Source organism: Leptonychotes weddellii, chromosome 1 (genome assembly GCF_054177405.1).
Source record: "Leptonychotes weddellii isolate Sample4059 chromosome 1, ASM5417740v2, whole genome shotgun sequence".
Taxonomy (NCBI): domain Eukaryota; kingdom Metazoa; phylum Chordata; class Mammalia; order Carnivora; family Phocidae; genus Leptonychotes; species Leptonychotes weddellii.
This window is the reverse complement of record NC_138369.1, coordinates 43,205,009-43,223,849: the sequence shown is the minus strand read 5'-3', so window position 1 is coordinate 43,223,849 and position 18,841 is coordinate 43,205,009. Positions and strand designations below refer to the sequence as shown.

Genomic DNA, 18,841 nt, shown 5'->3' with positions numbered 1-18,841 from the left:
TTCAGTCTTCCTAATTTTAGCCATTCTGTTGGATATGTAGTGGTATCTCATGATGCACGTATGCCTGTGTACTATATGTGTATGTACCCATGTAAATCCATTTACACTTACATGCATTGGAAATCATGAGAACATACTGATACCTGTGCTTACAGTCCAACCCCACAGAGTTCTTTACCTTTCTCTATTACATATTTATATTTGCCTTTTTTTTTTCTGCCATGGGGAGAATCCTCCCTTCAATAGCATTAGCACATTTACAACAGCACATCTAAAATAGTTTCAGAATTGCTTCATCAGTACTACTACACCACTGCAAAACAGACCTATCTGTAAGAAAGAATTCAGGATATTTTTAGTTCTCTCTCCCAGACTTCCTCTCCCCTCCTCTCTTTGTTGGACTGAGGGTATGTAGTCAAATATTGTGTTCATAATTTCCTTTTTATCTTTCTTCATTGTGATTTGGTTTTTTACTGAAATACAGTGGGGTTCATTTGTTTCACTTTGTTTCTAGTTGTTGTTATTTAGTTGTCCCTTCCAAGTATAAGACATTAATAACTTAAATGTAACATTTAAACTACTTTAAGAAGATATATTTTTATAATGGACCACTGGCTGTCATAAAAATATTACATACAATAGCAGTTTTGTTTTGAGAGTGCTCCTAATTACTCTTGAAGCATTTTTTAAAACATTTTTTTTATTTAAATTCAATTAACATATAATATATATTGGTTTCAGAGGTACAGGTCTGTGATTCATCAGTCTTACATAATACCCAGTGCTCAGTACATCACGTGCCCTCCTTAATGCCCATCATCCAGTTACCCCAGCCTCCTACCCACCTCCCCTCCCAGCATCCCTCAGTTTGTTTTCTATGATTAAGAGTCTCTTACGGTTCGTCTCCCTCCTTAGTTTCTTCTTGTTTTATTTTTTCCTCTCTTCCCATATGATCCTCTGTTTTGTTTCTTAAATTCCACATACCAGTGTACTCTTGAAGCATTTTTATGATGGTAGCTTTAAAATTCTCATCAGATAGTTTCAAGATTTGAATCATCTCTGTGTTTGTCGATTGCCTTTTCTCATTGAAGTTATGATTTTCCTCCTTCTTAGTTGACAAGTGTTTTTTATGTGTCTTAGACATTTTGACTGTAATATGAGATTCTAGCTCCTTTTTTAATATTCTCCTTTAGCAGGCAGTCACTCTGTTTAGGTTTAGTTTGCAGATCCAGGCCTGCTTCTGTGGACTATGGTACTAATGACAAGTTAGTTTTCAGAGCTCTTGCAGTGTTGTTCAGAGCTGCTTCATTTAATTGCTACCTGGGGGGCACTCAGAAAACCTGGTATTCCATACTGTGCTTCAGTTCTCAGACCTATTGGCCTATTAATTTAATTTTATTTTTTTCAAAGATTTTATTTATTTGTCAGAGAGAGAGAGCACGTACAAGCAGGGGGAGCGGCAGGCAGAGGGAGAAACAGACTCCCCACTGAGCAGGGAGCCCGATGTGGGGCTCGATCCCAGGACACTGGGATCATGCCCTGAGCCGAAGGCAGATGCTTAAATGACTGAGCCACCCAGGCGCCCCTGGCCTATTAATTTTAGAATATTTCACATGTGAGTGGGTCAGGAGTGTGTTTAGGATTTGCTGTGCAGGTTTAAAGAATGCTTTTCTTCAGGTTTTTTCTCTTTGAGATCCTCACTCCAATCACTAGTTAGGGGGTGGGAGGGTGCTGCCTGCTACTGGTGGGTGAGGGATAGAGGTCTAGGTTACTCACTAGGTCTCTACTGGCACAGTGTTGCTGGAAGAGAAAAACTGTCCCCAGTCTTCCTGTTACTGCTGGGGGAGAAGGGGAGTGGAATCCACACCCTACACTTATTCTCTCATGATACTTTAGTGGGCAGGATTTAGTTGGAGTAGTTCAGGTATTGTCAAAAAGTTTTTTGGTCTCTTCCTTTCATAGTCCTTTGCTAGAAAGAAAATGCTTTCTTGGAGATTTGTGTGTGTATGTGTGCATGTGTGTATGTGTGTGTGTATGTGTGTGTGTAACAGTTGGTGGTTCTGGGTTGCAGCTTCACCAGTGCACAGTCTGGGATATATAGAAGATAAAGAGAAAGCCTAGGGAACTCACCATCATGTTGTTCCTTAAATTCTGAGACCCTTAGCCAGTCCATCTTCCTCCTTCTATCTTTCAGAGTTCTCTTATTCAGAGTCTGTTATTATATTACATCTAAGGGTTTTAGTTATACTTAGGAAGAATATGAGAAATGAGTCAAGTCCATCTTCTTCAGAACTAGAAGTTCTTGGGGGTGCCTGGGTGGCTCAGTCGTTAAGCGTCTGCCTTCGGCTCAGATTGTGATCCCAGAGTCCTGGGATTGAGCCCTGCATTGTCTCCCTGCTCAGCAGGAGGCCTGCTTCTCCCTCTCACTCCTCCTGCTTGTGTTCCCTCTCTCGCTGTGTCTCTCTCTGTCAAATAAATAAAATCTTTAAAAAAAGAAAAAGAACTAGAAGTTCTTGTTCATTTTTAATTTCTGTTCTAGGTGCAAACACATATAGGAAAGTTATGTTTTCTTAGTGAATTAACCCCTTTATCATTATATAACCTCTCTTTTTTTTTAGATTTTATTTATTTATTTATCAGAGAGAGAAAGAGAGAGAGAGAGCACAAGAAGGGGAGCGACAGGCAGAGGGAGAAGCACTGGGATCATGACCTGAGCCAAAGGCAGATGCTTAATTGACTGAGCCACCCAGGCGTCCCTATAATTTCCCTCTTCATCCTTGACAACATTCATTTTTCTAAAGTCTGTTGTGCCTGATATTAATACAGCTATTCTGCCTTTCTTCTCATTAGTATTTATACGATACATCTTTCTCCATACCTTTATTTTGAGCCTGTCTATATCTTTTATTTAAAGTGAGTACTTTGGGGATGCTGGGGTGGTGGCTCAGTCATGATCTTAGGCCCAGGTCATGATCTCAGCATCCTCGGATCCAGCCCCAACTTAGCACGGAGTCTGCTTGTCCCTCTGTCCCTCTCCCTGCTAATGCTCCCTTTCTCTTTCTCTCAAATAAATAAATAAAATCTTAAAAAAAAATAAAATGGGTTCTTTGCTGAAAGCATATAGTTTGTTCTTGGTTTTTTTACTCTAATCTGCATTTTCTGTCTCTTATTTTTGCTTTTAGATCATTTACATTTAATGTAATTATCAGTAACAAGTTGGCTTTACAGTTAAAATCTTGCTAAGTGTTTTCTGCTTGTTCTGTCTGCTTTTCGTTCCATTCATTCATTCATTCATTCTCTTTTGGATTGAGTCTTTTTTACTAATACATTTTATTTCTGTTTTGGGCTTATTTTCTCTTTTTCAGAAAGTTTTAGTGGTTGACCTAGGGTTTGTAATAACCACCTTTAAGTAGTCACAGTCTACCTTCAAATGATATACTTCATTTGTAGTATAAGAACCTTACAACAGTATACTTCCAATGCCTAATTCTTTGTGTTGTTGTCATGAGTTTTACATTTTTACCTATGCTGTTAACACAATATCTTGTTTTCCTTTAAACAGACAGTTATCTTTTAGAGTAGTTAAAATAAGAAGAATATATTTTGCATTTACCTTCACTTTTACCATTTCTAGCACTCTTTATTTTCTCTTATAGGAAGAGATAAAGAAGAGATAAGTTTCTTGTTTCATATTTCTTCTGCTTAAGCAACTTCCTTTAACGCTTTTATGGTATTGGTCTGCTAATAATGCATTCTCTGTTTTTGTTTGTCTCAGAAAATGTTTATTCATCCTTCACTTTTGAAAAATATTTCCATTGGTATAGAATTCTGGATTGGCAGGGGTTTTCCCCTATACTTTTAATTCATCACTCCATTGTCTTCTGGCTTGAATGGTTTCTGATGAAAAGCATGATATAATGCTTGATTTTTCTTTACATAATACACTCTTTTTCTCTGGCTCACACAGATTTTCTCTGTGTGTCAGTGTGTATATATGTTATTGTATTTTTGTTTTGTTTTGTTTTTGCATTTATTCTGCATATATTTGTGGTTTGGTGTCTTTAATTAAATTTGGCAAATTTTGGCCATTGGGTCCTAAAATATTTTTTCTTTTCCCTTTTTTCTTCCTCTTTTGGGATTTCTGTTACATGTATGTTAGGCTTTTTAATATTGCTCCATAGCTGTTAGTGCTCTGTATCTAAGAGTGCAAATTTATATTTAGTATATTGGAATTTGAGTGGATATCTTGCTAAGAATTGGATTCACACTAACAAGTTAATTTTCATATTCCACTGGGACTGCTATTTATACCTATATTCTTAAAGAGCAAAATTACTGTACTCTTATAGTTGTGTCTTAAACTGTTCTGCATGTGTAAGAATTCAATGTTTTATTCCATGTTATTTTTATAATGTGTTATTTTGAAATAACTTTGGACTTAGAGAAAAATTTTAAGAGTAGGACAGGGCGTTCACATATACCCATCTTCCAGCTTTAGAGTTAACACCTTACATAACCATAGTACAATGATGAAAACCATATAATTAACATTGGCTCTGTGTCCTTATTTTAACAGCTGCTGAAATAGTTCAAGAAATTGAAAATATGGAGAAGACTAGGATGCGTCTTGAAGCTAGTAAACTCAATGAAAGCGTATGTTGATGGTGTATTTCATTATCTGGGTAGAAATGATGGAAAGAAAAATTGAGTGCCCTCATAAAATTAAAGCATGCCAGAATTAAATCTGTTCAATAGGAAATGTCCTGGGACATATTTCCATTTAATGTATTATGATTTACTTGCAGTTCATTTTTAGCACAGAATTCTGTCACATTTAGCAGTCTTCTAGGACAAAATACAGTTATAGTCCTATAGAAAAAGCATATGCCTGTACATCAGATGGCCTTGATATTAGTTCTTTCTCTGCTGGTTGCGTTTGATGAGCTCTTTAATATCTGTGGCCCTTGGGATCTTTGTCTGTAAAACTCAGGGGTTGAACTATACGATCTCTAAGATCCCCCTTTAGCTCTGGCATTCTGCAATTCTGTGATTATACTGATGGAGAAATTAAGTAATTATAAAACTTTATGAGGATTGAGTATCTATTGAGCTTATTGAGGGAATCAGAGACTTAAAATTCTTCACTATTGCCTTCCTCTAGCTTGATGGTCCAAAACTTGAGGAAAGGATACCAAAGAAGAAAATAGTCATTGTGTCCTATGACACTGGAGGAAGTGTTTTGGGCTCTCCCAAGTAGACTTTTTTTCCTAGACCATCGGTAATGTGTCTGTAAGGAAAGCTACGACCTTAGGGAAGTAAGTTTATAATCAGATAGTAGAAAAAAAATGAGATTTTCATTGACTTTATCATTACCTGTGTGCTAACTGTAAGATGGAGGCTATAATGAATCATGTAAGTAGATTTCTGATCTTTTAAGTCTTAAGATTTTCAAAAGTGGAGGTAGAAATTTAATGTGCTAAAGTCTTACAATATCATATTTTCTTTATATGTTAACTTTCCAGTAGAATTGGAGAAGTTCGGTTGGAAAAGGGAGAAGACAAACAAGAAAATCTGCCTTATTAATGATCTGCTAAATGCTTCTTCAGTCTTGTAGTTTCAAATATTACTTGTATTAATGAATGTGAAAAATTAAATATTGAAAATAGGAATTTAATTGTTGTGTTAATACTTCATCTTAGTGTTAATCTGTATATTAGTGTTGCATTTTCTACACATAAGAAAACAGTAGTAAAAGGTATACTAATTATGCTATTCAAGGGAAGTTCGCAGGAGTTACTCTTCCTAGGTTTCTATAAAACAGAGATAAGAGATTATTTTCCCCTGTTCTAAACATCCACATTTGAGATTTTAAAGTTTGTAATACTAATTTCTGTTTTTGTCATATTTTGAATTTTTAATTAAGTTTTTTTGGATTATTTTAGATAATGGTTTTTACAAAGGACCAAACAGAAAAGGAAATAGATGAAATTCACAGTAAATATCGTAAGTTGTGTGGCATCTTCTTTATTTACAGAGAACTTGGGTTGCAGATTTTCATCTTAAGTAATTTTTTAAAATAAATTTTTATAGTAATATTTGATATAAACATTTCTTGTTAATATTACCTAAGCAACTGAATTTTGGTTGAGTGGTTTATTCAGTGACGTTTTCTGTAGGTCTGTGTGCCTGCTTTTTGATTTCTAACATTCTACTTTGAGCTTATCACTAAGCACTTTGTAAAATATTAATTAGCTGTCTCAAAGCATCTCTCTGAAAATAAAATGGAATTAAAATGGAAACTTTCCTGACTTTCCATCTGTCCTCAGGCCACTCACTGGCAATACTTTTGTGAAGAATTTTAGCACTTCTGTGGCTTGCAAATTTGTGCCAAAAATATTTTTCATTTTATCAGTTATTACCAACTTCCAAATTACTTCCTTTTCCTTATTAGGCCTTTGTATGTATCTTTTCCCGGGCCAGCGTTTCAGTGTTTTGTCAATTCGGTAGCTATTATTGCTTGGTTGGTTGCATTTTTAGTTTAAATTTAAGTGCCTTACAAACAGGTAGTTGATAAATTTTTGTTGAATGAGTATTCCACACGTGATATGTTTTAGTTGTGCTAAGAGAATTTTGTTTTCTTCTTTTAGTTCTTAAGCTTTGAATGTGTAAGTTCAGTACTGATCTGCTTGGGGAGGGGGGAATAAAGTACACAGGCACTAGATACAGGTGTGATGGCCTGTGCCTTACTAGAGTAGGAAAAGAAGCCTCAAGTATTCATGGACCACAGACTGAACAACAAAAGTCACTGTTTTTCTGTTGTTAGATAAATGTAATGGGAGCGTCCTTAATCAAGTTTTGGGAAGTCAACGTGATTTTTCTTGAGATAGGAAATCGAGACTATCAAATGATCATTGAATTGTCAAAAATAAGTCCTGTAAAAATAAGGATACCAGAAAATTTGCTTGGAGAGAAAGTAATTCAAATCACTAAAAGGATACCATACTGAGAAACAATGCCATACTGAGAAAAATGTGGATTAGATTTAGGCAAGAAAATATACAACTATCTATTGCTCCCCATTTACATATAAAAAAAAAGTCTAACTTCACTAGGTAGGTCGTATTAAATTAATGCATTTAGCCCTAAAACCTCCATATCTAATTAAAAAAAAATACATGAACAATTCTTAAAAAGATACAAATTACTAAATCGTATTCAAGAAGAAGTAGATAGGCAAATTGAATTTGCAGTCCCTGAAGAAATGCCAGGTCCAAATGGGTTTACTGGTGAATTCCATGAAATATGTAAGGAAGGAAATAATATCAATTCGATACATATTCTGCTAGAAGATTGAAATGCAAGGAATACTTCCTACCTCATTTTATGAGGCTGAAGCTTCCATGAAACTACAAACCAAAGACAATGTAGTAAAAGTTCTGACTAGTAATCCTCATGAACACGGATGCAAAGATCCTTAACAAGATTTTAATAAATTAAATCTGGCAGTACATATAAAGGATGATACATCATAACCAAGTGGGATGTATCCTAATAAGGCAAGATTGGTTTAATTTTAGAAAATTCATCATTGTAATTCACTGTATTAAGTGACTGAAAAAAAACCACTATATGATTCTGCACCCACTAAGTGGGTGCAGAATAAGCATTTGACAAAATTGAACACCCATTAATAATAAAAACTCTTACTAAAATAGAATTTCTTCAATCTGATAAGGAATATCTACAGAAAACCTACAGCTAGCATCATAATTAATGATGAAATAGTAAATGCTTTTCTTCTGATTGGGAACAAGGTAAAGGTGTCCATTCTCACCTCTTTTGTTCAACATTGTATTTACAGTGTGAAGAAGCAGGAATAAATAGTATACAGATTTGAACAGAAGGAATAAAACTATATTCACAGCCGAGATGATCATCTTTCACAAATAGTTTGAATCATAAAAGAAAAAGCTTAAAGAAAATGTGATAAGTTATATTTCAGTAGAATTAAACTTTTACTCTTTAAAAGGCAAATATAAAAATGAAAAATCAAGCTACAGATTGTGAGAAAATATTGTAAAATTTATATTTGACAAAGTACTAGTGTCTATATTATGTTCTACATATGTACTATATTCTTTAGAACTCTTACAATTCAGTAAGGCAAATACCATATTTTTTTTACGAGGGCAAAAGATTTAAACATTCTTCAGCAAAATAGGTATTCAAAAACCAAATAACCACATGAAAATATATGGTTAATCTTATTAGTCTTTAGGAAAATATAATTTTAAATGAAATAATACAAAAAAATAAATTAAATAATACTATGTACTTACTTTAATGGAAAAAAAGCAAAAAAGGATAATACCAAACTGCTGGTCAGGATGTACAGCAAATGGCAATCTTATACATTGCTGGTGAGAATGCAAAGTGACATAGTCACTTAGGTAAACCGTTTAGCAGTTTGCTTTAAAGTCACATACCTACATATAGCCCAGTCATTCTACTCCTAGCTGTTTATTCAAGAGAAATGAAAGCATATGTCCACACAGAGATTTTTGAAAGCAGGTTTATTGAGATATAATTTCCAAAAAATAAAATTCATCAGTTATAATGAACAATTTGAAGGATATTATTGACACATGTTATAGCAGTTTATTCATATTATCCTAAACTGAAAACAACCTAAATATCCATAAACACATCCGTATACAATGGAACAGTACTTAACAATAAAAAAAAATTAACTTGAAGTGCTGCTGGTTCTGAGGGTGGAGCATTTTAAAGGTCATCTGCACCTTTGGACTGGGAAAAGATGGTCAAAGTCTTGAAAGGAGTGCTAATAGAATGTGACCCTGCCATGAAGCAGTTCCTGCTGTACTTGGATGAATTAAATGCCTTAGGGAAGAAGTTCATCATTCAAGATATTGATGACACTCATGTCTTTGTTATTGCAGAGTTGGTTAACGTCCTCCAGGAGCAAGTAGGTGAATTAATGGACCAAAATGCTTTTTTCTTACCCAGAAATGAAGATACTCCATATTGACCACTTAGGAATTACAAGTAACAAATGTGAGAGACGGTCACCATTCAGTGTCCTGTGTGACAGATGAGACTTAGCGGCTTAGGGACATATCATGGGAAACTTGTGATGTCATTTGTTCAGAAAAAAGTCCCTGAACTAATTTTCTTGTTTTTTTCCCCAGTACATGTACCCTAGAATTTAAAAAAAGAAAGAAAAAAACTTCAATTGTTGTCTGTAATTTGGCTTTTATTATCCTACATTAAAATATAAATGTAAATGGTTTTCCTACCTTTTTAATACCAATTTAGTACATTAAGAATATAATGGAATATCCCTTAATCAGTTTAAAAAAAAAAAAAAAGAATTAACTCTCCATATGGGAAACAACATGGAGGGATGTCAACAACATTGTGTCACAACACAAGCCAAACTAAAAAGGCAACATCTTGAATGGTTCCATTTATATAAAGTTCTAGAAAAGGCAGCGATTAGTAACTGAAAGCAAATTGGTACTGCCAGCTGCTGTGGGTGGGAGGAAAAGGGGATCATGGAGGGACTATTTTACCTGACTTATTGGTAGTTACATGACTGCACATTTTTTAAAAAATGCATCAGATTGTTCACTTAAAATTGATGAATTTTATTGTGTGTACATTATTTCTCAGGAAGTCTCATTTTAAAAACTTAGTGACAAGAGTGGCATTCTTTTCTATTTCCGCAGATCTCTTTGATGTCTTGCTTAATAGAGGACATCTTGATTCTCATATCAGCTTCTGCATTTAAACTGTTGCCATGTGTTTTTTTTGGTTTAAGTATATGAAAAATATCCAGCCTGATGCAGGAAAGGGTTTCAGTAGATTTTTTAGGTAATCATGGATATTCTTGGCAGGTGTTATTTCAGAAAGGTTATTTACAATGGAATTTGAAATCATATTAATGAAGTTTCTGTACTCGCGTAAAAATCCACTGGTCTATCTTGTTGCTTTGAGTGCACCTTTTACCTGTGAATGATTTTGTAGCATCATTTGTTGGTTATTTGGAAAATATTGATTCATTGAGTTGCAAATGTTTGCATATTTATATTGCATTTATATTGTATAAAAAATAGCATTCCTTAGTTTCACCACCAGTCTTATCAGAAAAGTTAAGTATTGGGAAGTTGTTAGATCATAATGGTGGATACCAGTCATCCAAAATTCTGATTTTCACTTGAAAGATATTCTTTTATATTTGGCAGCAAATACTGTTAATTGTTTTTCTTGAAATGACAACTTCCCTCATTCATTTTTGAGAAAATGTATTAGCCAAGTCTGAATAATCACGGTTTGTCTACTGTTCTTTCAAATAAAAACAATGTTCATTTAAAAAGTGGCTAATTTAGCTCACAACTGAAATAATTACACAAGTGCTTCTTCAGGGTACTTTGGGTATGTAGCAGAAGTGCTATATTTGTAGTTCTCATTTTACCTTGTGAAATAGAAGTTTCACAAAGCAATATTTACCCTTCTCATTTTTTTAAAAGGTTGTATTCAGATGTTTTCCAAATGATGTTTGCATTCCCCCTCCCCAACCTTAAATGGCCCCAACATTAGAAAAATTATTTTCTATAATTTTTCTCTCAAAATTTCATTGACTTTGAAAAAAATATAAGTAGTGGGATAATTATGTTCCAAAGCCAGTTGGTTATGCTTATCCAAACCATCCATACTGCATCCTACTCTGTTTCTCTCTCTCTTTTTTTTTAAGTAAGACTTTGTTTTTAGAGCAGGGAAATGGTACAGAGAGTTCCCACATATTCCCCGCCCCAACACATTCATGACCTCTCCCATTATCAACACCCCCCACCAGAGGGTACATTTGTTATAGTTGGTGAACCTACATTGACACATCATAGTCACCGAAGTCCATACTTTACTTTAGGGTTCATTCTTGGTGTGGGACAGAGATACAATGACATGCATCACTGTGGTATCCTGCAGAATATTTTAACTGCCCTAAGAATCCTTTGTGCTTCATCTATTCATACCCTACCTGCTACAAAACTCCTGGCAACCACTGATCTTTTTATTATCTGCATAGTTTTGCCTTTTCCAGAATGTCATATAGTTGGCATCATATGATATGTAGTCTTTTCAGATTGTCTTCTGTCACTTGGCAATATGCATTTAAAGTTCCTCTATGTCTTTTCATGGCTTGATGGTGCTTTTTCTTTTTAGTGCTGAATAATATTCCGTTGGAATATTATACTATAGCTTATCCATTCAACTATGACATCTTGGTTGCTTACTCTTGCCATTTTTAATGTACTCTGGTACCTTCCATTCTACTCTTATTATTTCATTAAGAAAAAACGCTGGGCTATACCTAATTGTTTTCATAACCCACACTCTCAGTTCCAGCAGAACAGTCCCAGGTGTATTTGTATGCCAGTGGGAAAGGAAAATTGATGATGTAAGACAGGGAGAGAGTAATCACAGGTGCTGTATCTTTGAGAAGGCCTTAGTGATGAAATCCAGGGCATAAGTTAGGGCTTGGCCTTTTTTTTTTTTTTTTTTCCCCCAAGAGAATAGATCTATACCTTTATTTATTTATTTTCCAGTAAGTTTAAATCCTTGAGGGGTACAACATTACACGGATTCTGTGGCCAGTGGCTTTAGCAGGAAGGTTCTTTGGAATTTGGCACGAACCATGCCACTGTTTCCATGAGCATGAGTTACTTTTCCTCAGATTCCTCTGGTTTTGTTTGGTTTGCCACCAGGAGTCACTGTGGTGTTCTTTGCTTTGTACACATAAGCACATCTCTTGCCTAGGTAGAATTCAGATTCATCTCGAGCATAAACACCTTCAATTTTAAGAAGAGCTGTGTGCTCCCTCTGGTTCTGGAGACCTGGCTGATAGCTAGCAAAAATGGCCTTGGACCACTGCCTCCCAGACCTGTTTGTCGTTTTAGGAGTCCTGTTCCCAGCAGGCCTCCACAGGTTCCAAGATGGCCGGGGTTTGGCCTTTAATTGCTGCAAGGACAGTCATTCCTTGTTCCATACGAGGAAGATAGAGCATATGTGCACAGATGAAGTAATGGTAGTTGGAAGATGACAGAGCTCCTGTTAGAATGTTTCTGTGCTTTCCAAGTAGTGTGAGGCTGGCTGAGAAGGGAGTGTTGCAGGTGTGAAAAGAGTGAAATGGTCATTTTGTAGTAAAGCAGAGTTTGCTAGAGAAAGGTGAAAAAGTTGTACAGCAGTGTTGAGTGCCCATTTTAGGCTTATGTCATGGATTTCAAGTGAGACTGGTCAGTTCAGGGCTAAATGAATAAGCCCTTAGTGAACGTTAGCCATTACAGTTACTCTCTTCTCCATCCAGGCTTAGATGCTTGAGGGTCCTAGATGGTTGGTGAGAAAAATGCATGAGATTTTACTTTGAGAGACACTGACTCCAAACTTGTTCTGTGACTTAAAGTAGATGAGTATCTCAGTGTCATCATTTTGGAGGGTGAGTCTGTCCCATTCTTGTGAGAGCCTGGCTTTGGTCTTGTGTACCTCGGAGTTCACAGGCAGATCCAGAGATGCTTTGGCTGTAAAAGCAGGGCTAAAAAAGTAGTTAAGGGGTGGTGAAAGAGTGAAGGGCTTGACTTGGAGAGGCAGAAAAGGTGATACGATTCAAGTATTAAAAATCTTGAAAATATGAGTTGGTCGAATGTGGGGCTTATTCATCAGCTCCCACAATGATCTCAGCCACTTAATATTTTTAAGAGGTAAATTCAGGGCATCTAATTAGCAGAACTGAGATTTTAAACTCTAAAGTACTCCTTGCCAGATGGCACAGCTCCTAAAATGAGATGAAGAGATGAATGGGAACAATTTTATTAGTCATAATCTCTTGGCATTGTTCATCTTTTGAGCAGAGGTTATTGGACTTCTTGGGCCAAAGCCAGAGCAGTGGCTGCCATTTACTTTTTGGTTTCCAGCCTAGCTGTAGGGGTAATCAGATTAAACAAAGAAAATCTCTTTTAAACCTGGGATTTTATTACTTTAGAAGAGAAAGTCATTAAGCCTCCTTAACTCTTAATGAGATTACTTGAGCAAGTTTTTTAAGTAATTCTTACACCCATAATTCCCTTGTACACAGTGGCCTCACTGGGAGAAGACCTAGACCAGGTCTGACCAAATTTCGTAGACCCCATAGTGCTGTGATACCCTTGCCTAACAGAAACCACATAGTGATGGTGGTGGTGGTCGCCCACTGACTCTGGGGAGCTGAGGGAAGTATAAAATAATTATCCTCAAATGCACAGAGTTAAATAGGACCTGAAAGAAATCACCTAGCTTATTTCCTAGATAGGATCTCATTTATTTCTGAAGAGCTAACTTTTCCCAGTAATCTTTATGGCCAGCCCACATTTCTTGCTGGAATTTTAACCAGTCTCTTATTTAAAATTTACCACTTTCCAAGCCAACATACCAGTTTTGCGGGGAGTTTTACATGTACCATGCACATAAATATATTGGGATTAGGAGCAGTTCCTCCCTAATGTCCAAAGAACAGTCATATTTATAGATCAGGAATATTGAAATCTGTGCAAATGGAGGCAAAACGGGCTTCTGTCAGTGGGGGGGAGGGGGTCAATTGAGCCTTCACCCCGCAGGATTTTGCATGTCTGTAGACAAGAATTATTTTTCGTTGCCATCAGTTATCTACAATTTACAGAGCTGTGACAAAGCTCAAAGGCAGTGAATGGAATCCTGGAAGGGTAGCTCTAGAAAAGGCATAGTTTTCAATAAAAGCACAAATTTTTTCCTACACTCATTGATTCTTAATGTTGTGCCACAGGGAAAGTGTTGGTTACTGTATGAAAACGGTCTCAAAACTTGAACTATTTGCAGTATGATTCTTTCTAAAATACATTTTTACAGGATTTATGACATCATTTTGAACCATGACTTAAGTGTTTGAGGGTGCTGGGTAAGTCAAGTGCATTCTCAGCTATCTGAACTATAGTTCAGGATCACAAATAGATGTCCTGAAGGCTGTGCTCTAACAATGCCTGGCTATTCTTTATTGAGTAGATTAATGTACATTAATAATGGTGACCTTGAGATCAGGCTTACATTATCTTCAGATGTGTTAAAGTAGCAGGTGTTATTAAGATTGGTGTAATTACGATATCCTGAGATAAGGTGGATTGGGGGTGGGGTAGTGGATGTTAAAGGGATCTTGATGGGAAATAGGCAAGAATTACAAAGGAAAAAGGGAATCGAAATGGGTATCCTTTGTTTTTATAATCCAACTTTCCTGGAGGCTTCTGCTTTTATATTCAGTTAGTGTTCTTCATGTTAGTACTCTTTTCTTGGGAGTTAGAATGGTGTCTTTTGGATATATATAAGAAAGTGGTATCTTTCGTGCTCTCTCAAAAGCCTTCAGAGTATGGGGCTTGGGGGAAAAAACTTACAGTAGCGAACTAGGAATATCCTGTTTCCATGTTTGTATCTGAGGAAAGGAGAAGATAAGAAGGAGAGGCTTCCGTGACCCCTAGCCCTTTGTATTTTTGTGCTTGCCAGCTTTGAAATTTATTGCAAGTGATTCCCAAAGATGTTGTTCTTTTTTTTTTTTTTTTTTAAAGATTTTGGGGCGCCTGGGTGGCTCAGTCGTTAGGCGTCTGCCTTCGGCTCAGGTCATGATCCCAGGGTCCTGGGATTGAGCCCCGCATCGGGCTCCCTGCTCAGCGGGGAGCCTGCTTCTCCCTCTCCCACTCCCCCTGCTTGTGTTCCCTCCTTTGCTGTCTCTCTCTCTCTGTCAAATAAATAAATAAATAAATCTTTAAAAAAAAAAGATTTTATTTATTTATGAGAGAGAGCGAGTGAGCACAAGGGGGGTAGGGGCAGAGGGGGAGGGAGAAGCAGACTCCCCACTGAGCAGGGAGCGCAACTTGGGGCTCCATCCCAGGACCCTGGGATCATAACCTGAGCTGAAGGCAGATGCTTAACCAACACTTAACTGAGCCACCCAGGTGCCCCCAGGATGTTGTTCTTGAGCAAGTTTGTATACTTCTTGATACTCAGTTTGTCAGCATAACAAAAATAAAACTTATGGTTCTTGCTTTACTGAGAAGATCTTTTGAATTTTAGGTAAAAAACATCAGAATGAATTTCGGCTTCTGGTGGATCAGGCCAAAAAAGGATACAAGAAAACTGTTGAAATGTCAAAAAAAAAAGTAACAAAAGAAGAAGATGGATCTACAGAAAAGCTATTACCTGTATGCGTGGGTAAGAGACTAATTACAGTTAGTAACTAAAAACAGAAATATGTTGAATTTCACTATTTTAAGATTTTATTTATTTATTTTGTCTTAGAGCATGTGTATGTGTGAGAGCAGGGAAAGGGGCAAAGGGAGAGAGGGGAGAGAGCCCAGAGCCCAACGCAGGGCTTGATCTCATGACCCTGAGGTCATGACCTCAGCCAAAACCAAGAGTTGGACACTTAACCACCCAGGTGCCCCTGAACTTTCTATTTATTTTTAATATAAAAAGAAAACAAAACCATGGGAGTTTACCTTTTTATTAGGTATCTGAAGTGGAAAAAAGTATTTTTAGACATATAGCAGTTGTTGAATGTAAACTAAGTTTGTTACTGTGGGAAAAATGATTGGGAGAATGCCCTGAAGACAAGTTTCTAAAATCTTTGATTTAATGGTAAATCACAAGTTTCTTAGTTGTTTCAGTCTGAGGGTGTTTTCTAGGTATAGGATTTATTGCTTGCACATCTTCAAATATCCTACAAATAATTTTATCTTAGAATAATTTTTGTTTTAAGTCACTTATTTATTTTGGATGGAATGTTCTGCTAAAAAGTCTGAAGCTTATAAACTTGGTGTGCCCATATACAGCATGTCCTTAATTGGGATCCATTTTAAGTTTGAGATTAATATTATATTTCTGTTGCCAGGGCTTTGGGCCAGTGAACAAAACAGAATCATAATGGAGGAAAGTGCACATGAAAATTCCTTATTTTTTTCTTTATTGTGATAAACTATACATAATATTTATCATTTTAACCATTCATAAATGTACAATTCAGCGGCGTTAAATACATTCAGAATGTTTTATAACAATCACCACCATCTAGATCCAAAACTTTTTCATCATCCAACATAAACTCTGTACCCATTAAAAATAATAACTCTCTTGCCCTTTCCCAGTCAGACCCTGGTAATCTCTGTTCTACTTTCTGTGAGAATTTGCTTATACTAGGTACCTCATATAAGTGGAATCATTAATGTTTGTCCTTCTGTGTCAACTTCTTTCACTAAGCGTAATATTTTCAAGGTCCTTTTGTAGCATATATCAAAATTTCATTGCTTTTTATGACAAAATAATATTCCATTGTGTGTACATGCCACATTTTGTTTATCTGTTCATCTGTAATGGGTTATTTTCACCTTTTGGCTATTGTGAATAATGCTCTGTGAAGATTGGTGTTCAAATATCTGTTCAAGTCTTTGCTTTGCATTCTCTTGGGTATATACCTAAGGGTGGAGTTTCTGATTCTTATGGTAATCTACATTTACCTTATGAAAAACCACAAAACTCTTTCCAAAGTGGCTGTACCATTTTGTATTCCTGCCAGCAGTGCTTAACGATTCCAGTGTCTCTATATCCTTGCCAACACCTGTTCCTTTTTTTTTTTTAACCATAGCCATCAAGGTAGGTGTGAAGTGAATATCTCATGGTTTTGATTTGCATTTTCCTAATGACTAATAATGTTGAGTATCTTTTCATATACTTATTGGCTATGTGCTTTTCTTTGAAGAAATGTCTGTTCATGCTCTTTGCTCATTTTTCAGTTGGTTTTCTTGTTTTTTTAAGGAATTCTTTATATATTCTGGATATTAATCCTTTTTCATGTATATGATTTGCAAATATTTGTAAATATTTTCTTCGTTGCCTCTTTGCTTTCTTCATAGTTTCTTTTGATGCACAAAGGTGCTTAATTTTGATGCAGTCCATTATATCCATTTTTTCTTTTATTGCCTGTGCTTTTGGTGGTATATCCATGAAATTGTTGCCAAATTGTTCATGAAGATTTTCCTCTTTGTTTTCTCCTAAGAATTTTTTTTTTTTTTTAAATATTTTATTTATTTATTTGACAGAGAGAGAGACAGCGAGAGAGGGAACACAAGCAGGAGGAGTGGGAGAGGGAGAAGCAGGCTTCCCCGCGGAGCAGGGAGCCCGATGCGGGGCTCGATCCCAGGACCCTGGGATCATGACCCGAACCGAAGGCAGACGCTTAACGATGAGCCACCCAGGCGCCCCGTCCTAAGAATTTTTTGTTTTAGTTTTTAACATTTAGGTCCGTGATCCTTTTTGAGTTAATTTTTGTGTATGGTATAAGATAAGGGTCCGACTTCATTCTTTTATGTGTAAAGCACCAGTTGTTAAAAAGACTATTCTTTCTGCATGGAATGCTCTTGATATTGTTGAAAATCAATTGACTACATATGTGAGGGTTTATTTCTGTACTCTCTGTTCTGCTCTCTGGTCTCTATGTCTCTTCTCATGTCAGTACTATACTGTTTTAATTACTGTAGCTTTGTTAATACATTTCAAAGTCAGGAGGTATGAGTCTTCCAACTTTATTCTTCCTTTTCAAGGTTTTGACTATTTGGGTCCCTTGAGATTCCATGTGAATTTTAGGATGAATTTTTCTATTTCTGCACAAAGTACCTTTGGGACTGAATTAAAGCTGTAGATTGCTTTGGGTACTTTTGATATCTTAAGAGTATTGTATTCCAGTTTATGAATGCAGGATGTATTTATGGCTTCTTTAATTTCTTTCAACAATGTTTTGTAGTTTTCAGCTCTTTAGTTTTTCACCTCCTTGGTTAGATTTATTCCTAAGTCTTATTGTTTTACATGCTGGTACATTCTTTTTTTTTTTTTTTTTTTTTTCCTCCCTAAATTCTCCTGGTATCATTTAGCAGGTTGCTGCCTGAATATATAACTCATGCTCTTTGTGAACAACTTGAATGTGTTCGTGAAGTTGTTAAAGGATTTTCTTAGAAAGTAGTTTAGTTCCTGAAAAAAAAATCTGGCTTAATATCTCAGATTGGGAGAACATTTTTGCTTATTGTTGAATGTTTCTTGAAAATGATTAATTGCTTATACTCAGGGCTGTGCATTATATGTGTATATGCCCATAAATACTGCTCTCAGTGGGGTTCAGAGATGATTGCTGCTGGTAGGTTGTTGTGCATGAATGCACATGTCTGAGAGAGGTGGAGTGTGTGAGAGCAAGGACGACAGACAGACTAGCACAACTGATTGGGAAGTTGAGGTCTGTATAGCATCATACAACCAGTGTAGTTTTTGTTCTTTGGAATAAACTTGCTCATTGAAGTGCCAATATAAGTGAATAAGATACATGTTCTCTCAAGTAAATCCTTCATCTGTTTTTGTCACATGTCTTCAGGGAGGCTTGATGTCACAGCCTCAGAGTTGCAGGCTCTGTTTGATGTCCTTTTCTGACATCTGTGGACAGATATGAAAGATAACTGACTTTTTTTTTTTTTTTCAATTTTTTATTCTTATGTTAATCCCCATACATTACATCATTAGTTTTAGATGTAGTGTTCCATGATTCATTGTTTGTGCATAACACCCAGTGCTCCATGCAGAATGTGCCCTCCTCAATACCCACCACCAGGCTAACCCATCCTCCCATCCCTCTCCCCTCTAGAACCCTCAGTTTGTTTTTCAGAGTCCATTGTCTCTCATGGTTCGTCTACCCCTCCGATTTCCCCCGCTTCATTCTTCCCCTCCTGCT

The 18,841-nt window shown here is 36.2% G+C and overlaps 1 protein-coding gene and 2 pseudogenes across 4 annotated transcripts in view; 2 read left to right on the top strand and 1 right to left on the bottom strand.

Annotated features, from left to right (window-relative positions):
• RAD18 (RAD18 E3 ubiquitin protein ligase) overlaps positions 1-18,841 on the top strand; it is a 100,712-nt gene that overhangs the window by 47,053 nt on the left and 34,818 nt on the right. For 2 of the 3 annotated variants that reach the window (XM_081821749.1, XM_006736570.3), the window contains exons 8-10: positions 4,577-4,653; positions 5,943-6,003; positions 15,148-15,285. In XM_081821749.1, the coding sequence (XP_081677875.1) occupies positions 4,577-4,653; positions 5,943-6,003; positions 15,148-15,285 (276 nt within the window). The remainder of the gene's footprint in view (positions 1-4,576; positions 4,654-5,942; positions 6,004-15,147; positions 15,286-18,841) is intronic. The other variant, XM_081821753.1, reaches the window with a different exon arrangement.
• On the top strand, positions 8,030-15,275 carry LOC145721808 (general transcription factor IIH subunit 5 pseudogene; annotated as a pseudogene). Its single transcript, XR_014145722.1, has 2 exons — positions 8,030-9,075; positions 15,148-15,275. The product of XR_014145722.1 is annotated as a general transcription factor IIH subunit 5 pseudogene (transcript).
• LOC115942048 (large ribosomal subunit protein eL33 pseudogene) lies at positions 11,633-13,960 on the bottom strand (annotated as a pseudogene).